This window comes from Mandrillus leucophaeus, unplaced genomic scaffold, assembly GCF_000951045.1.
Source record: "Mandrillus leucophaeus isolate KB7577 unplaced genomic scaffold, Mleu.le_1.0 Scaffold177, whole genome shotgun sequence".
Lineage (NCBI taxonomy): Eukaryota > Metazoa > Chordata > Mammalia > Primates > Cercopithecidae > Mandrillus > Mandrillus leucophaeus.
Genome location: NW_012101776.1, coordinates 3,095,884 through 3,108,774, shown reverse-complemented (window position 1 = coordinate 3,108,774; position 12,891 = coordinate 3,095,884). Strand labels below are relative to the sequence as shown.

At 36.7% G+C, this 12,891-nt stretch overlaps 1 protein-coding gene across 2 annotated transcripts in view; it reads left to right on the top strand.

Annotated features, from left to right (window-relative positions):
• The window catches only part of NSMCE2 (non-SMC element 2, MMS21 homolog (S. cerevisiae)), a 271,887-nt gene that overhangs the window by 83,846 nt on the left and 175,150 nt on the right, over positions 1–12,891 (top strand). For both annotated transcript variants that reach the window (XM_011977285.1, XM_011977286.1), the window contains one exon: positions 3,670–3,823. In XM_011977285.1, coding sequence (XP_011832675.1) covers positions 3,670–3,823 — 154 coding nt within the window. The remainder of the gene's footprint in view (positions 1–3,669; positions 3,824–12,891) is intronic.

The following is a 12,891-nucleotide window of genomic DNA, read 5'->3' as shown; positions in this document are numbered from 1 at the left end:
GGAGGTGGAGCTTGCAGTGAGTCGAGATCATGCCACTGTACTCCAGCCTGGGTGACAGAGCGAGACTCTGCCTCAAAAGAAAAAAAAAAAAAGTCATTAAGTTAACATGAGGTCAGTAAGTGGGCCTTAATCCAGTATGACTGATGTCCTTAAGTGGAAATTTGGACACAGACCTGTGTAGAGGGAAGACCATGTGATGCCATAGGACCCAGCCCTGCTGATGCCTTGATCTTGGACTTCTTGATTCTAGAACTGTGAGAAAATAAATTTCTATTGTTTAAGCCACCTAATCTGTGATACTTTGTTATTGCAGCCCTAGTAAATTAATACACCTAGTATCTTTTAATTCACTGAGATTCTAAGTCCTGTATCTGGGGAGACTTTATTATTGGGGAAAGGATGGACCTAATAATCTAACAGATCCTCTCTTTCCAACTCAAATTTCTTTGAGGTGTTTGAAATTTGTCCAGGGAAGTTAAAGGTTACAGTAAACTGTGATCATGCCACTGTACTCCATCCTGGGTGACAGAGCCCGACCCTGTCTCTTTAATTTAAAAAAAAAAAAAAAAAAAAAAAATTATCCTAGGGAAAGAGGGTCATCTTTATTATCTTTTTCATACTACATGATCAGCCACTCAATTTTTTTCCTCTCATTAATCTATTTCTCTTAGATATTCAAACAAAGCAAGAAACCATTAAAAAATAGTTAGTGCCCATTTATTTTATTGATTTAAAGAGATAACGAGTTGAATTTTTTAAAATTTCATTTTGATAGCTAGAGTACAGTAAGTTCTCTTTGCAATGGATGGCCATGCAGACTCAAACTTTCAGAGAAGACATTAACAGCAGTGAATTTATGTGCTTTACAGCAGTTTTCTAAAGGTTCTGGTTATGGGGGGAAAAACACAGTCAATCACTAAAAATTTAGTTTATTCAGCTTTTCCTAGTCATATTTCAGGTTGTCATGTTGTCAGACCTCAAAATGCCTCTCCCCTCCACCCCCACTCTCTATTCAGTCTTCACCTCCTCAGCAATGGTTGTAGTGGAACTGTGGAAATTAAGTAGGTTGTGTTAGAGACTTTGTTGGAAGACAACATTCAGATTTTACTTATCATCTGCTTAGATCATCCCAGATTACATACTAATTTCAGACTGATTGCACCTTGACAAGGCTCACCCGAATGCCTTCCTATAATGTTACCATTAACATCTTAGGTGGATTTGAGTCCATTTTATTTTATAAATCCAGAAAGAGAGCCTATAATCCTATTCTAAAGAACCAGCAATTTATTTTCTAGGTCTGCTCTCAATTCTTGATGCTACGATTTTGAACTTCCTGCATTTTGTTCTATTATGTAGAGGTAGAGGATAGCTAGTCACCATGCATAATAGCTCTTTCTTGAGATATAAGGCAGTATTAAATTGCCTTTCTATCTTCTCTTTTCCAAATTGAGCTTTATTGGTTCTTTAGCCGTACAGTACTTCTGTTAAATCCTTAATTACATATAACACTTGTCATTAAAGCCTTTCCATGTTTTCTAAAACTCTCTTTAATGGTGAATCCAGCACTTGGGGGTTAGCAGTACAAGAAGACAGTTAGTTCCTACACTAAAATATAAATTTTAGACATTTTAGTTTCATGCTTAATTCTCATTTTCTATTTAGTAATCAAAATGCATAGCAATTAAGCAAAAGAAGATTATATGTTTTTTCTCTGTGACAAAAGTTAAAGCAGATATTTCAAGATAATCTTCTGAATTCATATGCATTGATAACTCAGATTCATAGAGATTAGGAATATATGCCACTGACTAGAACCAATATCAAGAATTTTCTTTATCTAACTTGTTGTCTTAGCATTACCTCTGACTAGTTGGATGTAAAAGATAAGTCATTTGACTTCGTTCTAAATCATTTTATTTATTTGTGAAACTGGGGGGAGGAGATCAAGATTAGATTATCTCTAAGCTGTCTTCCAGCCTAGAAATTGTACTGTATGCTAATAATAATGGCAGCTAATAAATCATGGCTTTTAGTGGGTAAGTATATTTGGAGCTAATAAGATTAACTTATTTGAAATACATGTTGAGTACTACCTACTGTGTGCTGGGCACTGGTAATACCGTGATAAATCAGACATCTTTCAAGGAGTTTACACTTTATTAGGGGAAAGAGGCATAAAAATAAGCAATTGAATATTCCTGGAGTGTTCCTGGAGTAGAAGTCTGTCTAAAGTGTATGGGGCACGGCCGGGCGCGGTGGCTCAAGCCTGTAATCCCAGCACTTTGGGAGGCCGAGACGGGCGGATCACGAGGTCAGGAGATCGAGACCATCCTGGTGAAACCTAACATGGTGAAACCCTATTTCTACTAAAAAATACAAAAAACTAGCCAGGCGCGGTGGCGGGCGCCTGTAATCCCAGCTACTCAGGAGGCTGAGGCAGGAGAATGGCATAAACCCGGGAGGCGGAGCTTGCAGTGAGCTGAGATCTGGCCACTGCACTCCAGCCTGGGCGACAGAGCGAGACTCCGTCTCAAAAAAAAAAAAAAAAAAAAAAAAAAAAGGGTGTATGGGGCACAATAGAGAGTCTGGTGAGTTTTGCTTGGCAGCAGGAGCATCAGGAAAGGGCCAGTGATGAAAGGGAGCAATTATGAAGGCCTGATGCAGAGCAGCTGCAGCGAAGTGGTGAGGCAGCAGCTTGACTATAGTGGCTAAAGCTGGAGGATGAGAAAGTGGAAAGAGTGGCTCCTTTTTTCCCCCAAGGAGGTGAAATATGAACAGAAAATAACTGGGGGCAGGGAGCTGGGATTATAAGAGGTTGTTTGTTTTAAAAAAATGGGTATGAAGGGCCTGTGTAAAGGTTCTTGAGAAAAGAGCGCAGAGGAAAGTTTGTTGTAAAGGAGATGAAGAAGATGTAATTAAGAACAGGGTTGAGAATGGATAGAGAAATAGATAAATGGATAGATATGTGATAACACACACATCAGAATGTTAATTGTGGCACCTAGGAAGTAGATGAATGAGTGTTCACAATATTCTTCCATCAACCTTTCTGCATATTTGAAAGTTTATAATATTGGGAAATGATTTTATAATATTGGGAATGAAGGAGAACATGGGTTGATAATTTAGCCTTAAACAGAATCAGGGGACACTTATTCCTTGGCATAGCAGGACATTATGGAAGGTCAAGGCTAAAACCCCAGCCACTTTTGTAAAGTAGAAGTGACTCTCACCTGCTAGGGTGGAGGGCCAAAAAAAAAAAAAAAAAAAACAGGATTGTTGAGCATGAAGGATGGAATAACCACTGGTGAGTGCGAGAGAGGACTGACCAGACTTGGGTGGTGATGCTCAGGTCTGATGAAGTTGCCACATTTGTGATTGTCCCTGGTAGTTATTAGAAGACAACAAGTTAGTAGGATCATTGAAGGGCCACTAGCTTATGGAAGCCAAAATAGAATGAGTAGTTGGCATGAATGAGTCCCTTCAATATTTGCCAGCAGTCTGTCCTAGAACATGTCCCAACCTCTCTGGTGCTTTGTTCAAGAGATTATTTTCAACCTTACTATCTTTTGCTTTGAATTATCTGAGATAAAAACAATGTTGCAAAACTTTGTTAACACTATTATTGTTAACATTTAACTCAGGTTATTTTGTTGTCTCCCTTAGGTAAAAGAAGAACGTCCAGAAAAAATACCAGATTTAAAATTATTGGTGGAGAAGAAATTTTTGGCTTTACAGAACAAGAATTCTGATGCAGACTTTCAAAATAATGAAAAATTTGTACAATTTAAACAACAGCTGAAAGAACTAAAGAAGCAATGTAAGTCAACATGCTTTGCTTTGGTTTGGCTTTTTGAAATTAGGGAACTGACTTGATGAACAGCCCAGTTAACTGATTTTATAAAGTTTGCTTATCTGCTTGGCTTGATCCTCTTTCTAAGTTGCTTTCTATTGTTGCAATTCTGTATTTTGTCTAATTTTTGGTTCAAATCAGCCTGCCCATTTCTGAAAGCCAACAGTTTCCACAAAGTGCTCAGAAAATTTCCCAGCAGCTAGTTATGTGTATTGTCCCATTGCTGGGGAGGGGAATTGGGAAAACAAAATAAAACTGAAAACTATTTTATTTAAATACCAATGGTATTGTTCAAGTTTTAAACTGCTGTGCCATGCTTTAAGATAACCATACTTTGATTCTGGTTTTGCCGCTTTGGAGTAATATTAGCTATGTTTTCTCAGAAGACCACTTTATCTTCTCAACTATAGACCAAAATCTCTCTGATCCGTTTTAGCATTGTGGTAGTATAAAATTCCATGTGGTTTTTAAATTTGTTGCCTTCTTAATAAACTATTACATTCAGGTTTTTTAGTGGACATAATTTTGACTTAAGAATTAGAGCGGGCAATATAATTTTTTATACCAAAAAAAATTTTTAGACAGTACTTACCAGAAATAATATATCTTTTCTGCACAGTAAAGTACATATGTCCTTTCTTTTCCCATTCTTCCATGTGGTCCACATACCAATTTTATATAAATGGATTTTTTCACATTAGCATCTATTTAGTCCTATAGTCTTTGCTTCTTTTAGGATTGAGAAGCTTGTATTTCTTAAAGAAGTGAATAGTGAAGCAAATAACCTTTTCTAACTTCAGTCTCCCAACACCTTCATTGACACACACATAGAGCAGGAATGTTGTATGATAAATGAGACATAAATTTACCTCATGTCCTTATATGTGCTTAATGTGGGGATTCGTATTTTGAAATAGGCTTTCTTTTAAATATAAGCATTTTCTTTAAATTGATGCTGAGATCTCAAAAAATGACTGAGGAAGCTGCTTCACTTTTGTCTATTTTACAAATAACTTAAGTTTCACAATTTGGAATGTTTTGCAATCATGATGAGACTTTTGTTTTTACTGTAGATTTAACCAGTAAGCATTTTCCCCATATTTTAAGTTTATTTTTTGTTCTTTTTTGAACAGCACAGCTCCCAACATTCTTCTAATGTATTTTTCACTCTTCCCTCAAATGATTAATAATTCCCCAAAGAGATAATAATTTGCCAGTGGCTTTCTGATCTTAAAGATGCTTGTGAATTAATTGTACAGCCATGAGAATTAGACATTATTCCCCTTAAATATACATGCGCCATATAGTCTTTATCCTTTATCCATGATACTTATGATTCAGTGGTGTGTGTGTGTGTGTATGTGTGTGTATGTGTGTGTAGTATCTGGCACATGGACCTGTGATTACCAGCCTGAGGCCAACAAATCCCCTCAGTTGGGATGTAGAGATTAAACAAAGCTTTTAAAAGCTCACATTATATGACCTCAAGGTTGTTTACCTGGTCGTCTCGTGGTAATTAGAAACTCTGATTGGCAGCTTTCGATTTCTTGGTTAAAAACCTAAATAAACTGATTGTTTTAGGCATTTTTTCAAAGTTGTTCTCAGTGAAAAGTCCGGGAACTATTCTATTTGGTGCTTAGTGAAAATATTTTGAACTAATGTATGTACCAGTTATTAACATTTCTTTATTAAATGCAAAAGTTTTTTTGTCAAATAAATAGCAATTTTTCAATCTTGAAAAAAAAAAAAAAGATGCTAACGAATTTCACTTTTGGTGTTGGTTTAAGTAGCCAAATGTATTTTATTTGACTATTTGGAACCAGTACTCATAAATTGTGGCAGACTTAGCAACCAATCACAATTCCTGATTTTTAAGTAATTTTATAATACAGGTTGAAGGACAAATATTCAAAAATATAAATTGTTTCTTCTTTTGTTATTGTTTACAAAGTTATTATTCCACAAGGTAAAGGATGGAGACTTTTAGAATCATATACTCATGATTCATATACTCACTTTCTAATTAAGAACAGCAAAATGATAAATGTTGAAATCGTGGCTATTGTTTCTTAAATCTCTCTAAAATGGGGTTGGAAAAAGAAAGAAAATGTTTCCTCAGGCCACCAGTACACGTTATTTGGATAAACAGTCAAACGTCATGTATATTTATATTGAAAGAAATACTTCCTTATATAAGGTTTCCCTGTATATTGTAACACTGGAATTAAAATAACTTTCCCCTAAAATAATTAAAATAAAAATTTCCCCTAGAATTTTTTTTAAAAAAGTTTTTAAATTTCAAATGACAGAACAAACAAAATATTAATACTTTAAAAAAATTCTCTATAAGATCTGTATGCCTTACTTGCAAAATGTAATTTTAGTGCGGCATTATTAGCACTATTAATTAAACTTGTACCATGTCTAGTGGAAAAAATTTCTTTTAGATTTAACACTGCTGTGAGGGTTCTAATTAGGATCAGGCCCCCACAATATTTGTGTAGCCAGGTCAAAGGTACACTATGATATGTAAATGAGCTAATGAATCGTTTTGGGATATGTTCTGGTGGCAAGGAATTGCAATAATAATTTTTTTTTTTTTTTTTTAAAGATTAGAAAATAGAGGCTAGGGAGAGACTTGCTTCTAGATGCCTGTTTTGACAGAGTAAAAGCTGAAGAACTTTTATGGTCTACATAGATCCAAAGAGTTGTTTTATGAAAATATCCACCATGTCTTCACTAACTTTATTATGTGAGAACATAAATGCAGGGGATTGCATTTGACCAAATCAGGATCTAATCAGAGAAATGCCAGGAATCTTTTAGGTGGGAAGAGGCCAAGATAGAGCTTGCAATGAAGTTGTCTCCCTGGTGGTTTTGTCTCGTGGGCAGGCCTAGGTACACTGTGCTGGCAGTGTACGAGCTGTAAGTTGATCTGTCTGTGGCTCAGCAGCTGGTTCTCAAAGTTTTTGGTCTTATGCTCCCTTTACATTCTTAATTTTTTTTTTTTTTTCTTTTTTTTTTTTGAGACAGTCTCACTTTGTTACCCATGTTGAAGTACAGTGGTGCAATCCTGGCTCACTTCAACCTCCTCCACCCAGGTTCAAGTGATTCTCCTGCCTCAGCCTCCCAAGTAGCTGGGATTATACGTGCACACCACCACAGCCAGCTAATTTTTGTATTTTTAGTAGAGACAGGGTTTTGCCATGTTGGCCAGGCCGGTCTTGAACTCCTGACCTCAGGTGACCCACCTGCCTCAGCCTCCCAAAGTGTTGGGATTACAGGCATGAGCCACCACGCCTGGTCACATTCCTAAAATTTACTGAGAGCCCCCAGAGAGCTTTTGTTTATTGGTTATATCAACTGATATTTATCATGTTAGAAATCAAAACTGAAGAATTTTAAAAATATTAACATATTAAAAATAAGCCTGTGGCATGTTAATATGAACAGTATTTGATATGGGATACCACTTTACATTTTACAAACATAGAGGAAAAATTATTGAGAAGAGTGGCATTCTTTTACATTTTTGCCAGTCTCTTCAATTTTTGGCTTATTTAATAGAAGGTAGCTAGATCCTCATATTTGTATCTACATTTGGTCTATTTTGTTGATGTATACAAAGAAAATTTTGTCTCACACATTGGTAACTGAACTTGCTGAAAAGATCTTGCAGACCACCAGAAGTTCTCACTTTGACAACTCTAGATCTAGGCCAGGGGTCAGTAAACTCTGGGCCATGGACCAAATTCAGCCTGCCTCCTGATTTTCTATGGCCTGCGAGCTAACAGTGGTTTTTATATTTTTTAATTGTTGGAGAAAAAAATCAAAAGAGGAGTAATATTTGGTGACTTGTGAAAATTATACGAAAATTCTATTTCAGTGTCCATAAATAGTTTCATGGCAACATAGTCATACTCACCTGTTAATGTGTTTTCTGTGGGTACTGTCACACTGTCATGGCAGGGTTGAGTGGGTGTGTCACAGATCATCTGGTTAGCAGAGCTTATCATATTTATTATCTGGCTTTTTACAGTAAATGTTTACTGACCCTTGATCTAAATTATATTCAGAAATAATGGCAGTTTTTATTTTTTTAATTTTAGATTTTTTCCCTAAATACCATCCATTTGTCTCAGGTACATTCAGAACACTTTGAGGATTCACTGTGTATGAATTACTATAGTTGAGGCTCTGAAATAAAAAGTGAAAAGCAGGACTCTGTAAATGCAGAAGACAGTGTATACATACATGATATAATATGAGAACCATTAACAACAACTATCAAGTCAAAAGCAAAGAAAACATCAGAAACAAATCTTATACAATGTGGGACCTAAGTGAGGAGAGTGAAAACAGGAATGCCATGCCAGTCAACTGGTACGGGGCTTTCTGGAGCAGGAGGTTCAGAAAGATTTTGAGACTGGGTTCAGCCCCAGTAGGAAAGAATGTGTTAAAAGATAACAGTGGGAAAGGAGAGGGCAGTACAGATGTCTAGTATTTACCATCCTTAGAATACAAACCTAACAGATATACTACACTCATTTAAAGATACTGTTACTCTAAAGATAATATATTTCAGTTACACACAATTATTTTCCTAATAATTATGTCTTATAGATATTACTGGCATTAGATATAACATCTTTGAACAAATAATTTTATCCTTTAGATACCCAGTGTCGTGTATGTTAGAAATAATTACGTCTGCCTCAGCTTACATCTCAGGGTCATTACTAAGATTAAAGAGATACTGGCTCTGCTAGCTCTAAAAGCTTTAGATGTAAGTTATTGAGGAAGAGCTAGTACAGCATAATGGAAAGAATGTGGCTTAGCAGCCAGAAGACTTGGATTTGAGTCACTTAATAGTAGCCTGCTCTCCCTTCAGGTACCACCTATCTTAGATACTTCCAACTCTTGGAGGCACAAAATCAAGATTGAAGATAACTTCTATACTTCTACACAAGATGACTAGGATAGTGATGGTAGTGGTAACTGAGTTAGGGAACAATTTCACAGAGAAGAATTTCCTAAACAGTAATTATATTCTCAGTAACCCAAGTTGTGAAGTGAAACAATATGATTTGGTTTAAGGCAGACATAACCAGACTTTCTTGGATGAAATAATTTTAATTTAGCTGGACAGTATGGATAATTTTCTCTTCTCCTTGCCTTAAACTGCCTTCACTATTACAGCTCATGGTTTCTTGCAATTTTAACATCAGGAGAACTTAATTAGAATGTGTGAACTCCTCTGTGTAGACACTTTTTCAAGTCATCAAGCAATCTTTCTGGCGTCTTTTATTCATTTACCTGTCATGCGACTTTCAGGCCCTGTGGATTTTAGTGTACATCAGCAAAGGCAGAAATTGAGGGCAGTTGACAAAGCCCTTATGTTTTGAAAGTTTCTAAGATTGAGATTTAGAAACTCAAAACATAAGGGCTTTGCTTTATGTTCAAAAATAGAATTGAATGTGAATCTGAAATTTTTAGTATTAATTTAATATACAGTATAATTTTGTTAGTACATTTAAATGCTAAACTTAAAGAACATATCGTATTACCTTTTAATGAAAAAATGCTTATCTGAAAAGGTTCACCACAAATTTAGACAGTATATTTAGGTCACTGTTAGATATAGAATATATGATATAGAGATAATTGCATCTATGAGTGCAGCTTATACATCATTTTGAGTGACGATGATATTTGTATCGGACATAGAGAAACATAGGAATTAACACTGTAATCTAGCAATTAATATGGATTCATTTTAAGCACACCCAATCTAGATCTCAAAACTGACAAAAGGAGGGAGTGGCCATTCACTTTACAAAAGGATTCTCTCAAGGATACTATTAAGTGTTCTCAGGAACATTAGAAACCTTCACTTTACTGTTTTTAGTTGGTGGCTTTTCCATCTCCTTGAGCGTCTACTCAAAACCATAGTGTAGTTGCACAAGGGTAGGGGTTTTTATGTTTTGCTTACTGATGTACTCCTTGAACTCCAGCATGAGGCCTAGGCACAGTGTAGTATTACCATAGCACAGGTCCTTGATGGTCACAACAATCTTCCGGAAAACCATCATGTGCTTAAGAGCTTCTGTGCTACTGAAAGAGGACACCTGTCGCCCCTGCCAGCTTATTATTGCTGTGAGGGGGTGTGGACCCAGTGTTGCCAGATCTTCAGGTTGTTTTGGAAAACTCAGAAATCTAAGTTACTAGATTTTTCTGTTTTTCAGTTACTAGATTTTTAAAACACTGTTCAGACAAAACTGTTAGTTTGTAACCTTTGGCTTTACCTTCTCATAATGTAATTTTTTTAGTGCCTTATTAGACACTTTAATGAGAGACAGCAGCCATTTAATTTACTGTTAGTTTGTCATATCTTCAGAAGAGTCGATGGTTTTGCTTTCATGATACTGCAAACTAAGGCCAAAATGTGCAGTTTGCTTCATTTGGGAATGTATAGTGTAGAAACCTGTTGGGTTCTATTGAAAAAGCAAGTGGGGGTTTTGTGATAGGGGGCCAGGTATGGGAGCCCCCTCATCCAGATGCAGGTGAACAGTGTGGTTCTAGAGAAGACCAGTGATTGGAAGGGTATGTGTGAGTTTTGAAACTTGGAAGAAGACAGATGAGAAGTAAATAAAGGTAGTGCCAAGAGGGAAAATATTTGACTTTGCCTCGAAATACATTGAGTGCATTTGAACTGGGCAAGGTATTGACTAACTTGCCTTCATCCTGATACGATTCAACTTAGAAATTTCTTACTTTGTCATAAGGTATAACTGTTGTTAGAAATAGATAATCGGTGTTGCGAAGAAAAGTCAGCACAGAGACAAAGGACCTCTTAGCAAGGCAGTCTTTACTTTCTGCAGAAAGGGTGCTCCACACAGATGGAACAATGGCGAGAGCACACCTGAACAAAGGAAAGGCAGACATATTTATCCCTTATGCCTTTGGGTCATCCTTACTGCTCTATCCTGCATCTATTGACTGGAGCTGAACCTCACAATCTTAAACTGGTACCCGATTTGCTAATAGCCTAAAACTTTCCTAAATAGGTAAGTGCAAGGAAGAACAAAGAAGGAGAGGAAGTTGCTTATGAAAGGTTTAAGGCTAAGACTTGCCTGGGCCTGTCCAGACATGCCTGAGTAAGCCAAAGCAACTAACTGGGCTAAAGTGTAAGAACTGATAGTTGATAGGAGGCTTTAGAGTAAGGAGCTATTATTATTCCTAGTGTCTATTATTTTATTTTTAAACCAAGACGAACTTTGAAGAGGAACTTTTCTACTTTCTACAACTATCTATCCAAATTCACAAATGATGTGAATTGCTGGCCTGCAATGAACCAAAGTCCAAGACCCTTTAAGACAGGAATAATTTCTTATGAATCCCTATGTTCTTTTTGTTTCTCAAATAGTAGGAGCTCAGTTAATATTTATAGAACAGATTTATTCAACTGATCAGATAAGCTGCCTAGAAAAAGAGGGTCAGAACCTAGTTAAGGCAGTCTGATGATAAAAATCCTTTGCCTTTCAATGCATCGTCAGTAAGGAAGAGAATAGAAGACAAAAATTAGCGTTTGTAGGGTTGAGATCTAAAATCAGCAGACAAGGTTAAAAATTTATATTGTCTTTGAAAATTCCCTGAACTGCTCAACAAAAGTAAATACATAATTTTGTGTATATAACCACTTACAATGATATGTTGGCACAAACGTATAGTATATATAGCAATACACATTTTTTAATGTCACAGAATATGGCTTAAGTCTTTTAAGTGTGACTGCTTAGAACATTCAAACAAATTGATGAAGTTTGCTGGCTCTTCTATGGTTTTACCGCCTCTGTACCTCTCAGCAGGTCTTCATTTTTTCCTCAAAGATGTGGATGAAGCCATTGCCATTCACTTGCTGAATGACTTAATTGTTGGGAAATGCTAAAAATCGTAAATGTCACAACCAAGGTGGACTTTTTCAGGCTGGATTGCGTCCTGAGAGCTTATGTTCATTGAGTGAAATTTCTGCCCTATACACATTTTTTATTCTTTGAGTGTTTGCCTCTCTCCTCTTTCCTCCTCTCTCCATCAGCGTCTGTCTTTTCTGTGTGTCTCTTTCCTCCCTGCTGCTTTATTTGTGTCTCCCACTCCATACGTTTTCTCTTTTCCATAAATCTTGATTTACATCATTGCAGCTGAAGAGTGTCATCCCCATCTTAATGATGAAGCAGCCTCAGAGAGGTAAAGTGATATGCCCAAGGCCAACAAAGCTAGTGAACAGTAGAACCAGAAGACAGAGGATGCCAGGGATGAAGAGAGAACATTGGAGAGAAGTGTAGCTACTCTCCCTCTTTTCTTTTGTAAAGCTGTTACTTTTTAGGAGTGTTTACATTTTAAAGCAGATTTGGGGGACCAAATAAATAAGTTAAGAAAAAGATTAATTCAAATTAAAGGATTGATTCCATAGTGGTGGAGTTTTAATCAGATCATTAAGCTGTCCAGGAGTTATTATGTAGTGAGAAATTAACTTTTCTACATGTCCTTTATATTGTACAATAAAAGCACTCATCTACTCTGCTTTCATCTTAGGTTTGCCCTATTCCTATTTGCTGATAGTTACAATACAAGTCATAGGCGTGCTTTGTATAATGCCTAGTACCTAAAGTACTCAGTGAGTGCTGGTTGAATTAATGAATAATAGCTGACATTGTTTGAGTGCTTACCTATGCTCAGGCTATGGTACTTGCAGACTTTATGTGCATTATTATTATTATTATTATTATTTGAGATGGAGTTTCGCTCTTGTTGCTCAGGCCGGAGTGCAGTGGCATGATCTTGGCTCACTGCAACCTCTGCCTCCCAGGTTCAAGTGATTCTCCTGCCTTAGCCTCCTGAGTAGCTGGGATTTACAGGCACCCACCACCCAACCTTGCTAATTTTTTGTATTTTTAGTAGAGACGGGGTTTCACCATGTTGGCCAGGCTGGTCTTGAACTCCTGACCTCAGGTGATCTGCCTGCCTCAGCCTCCCAA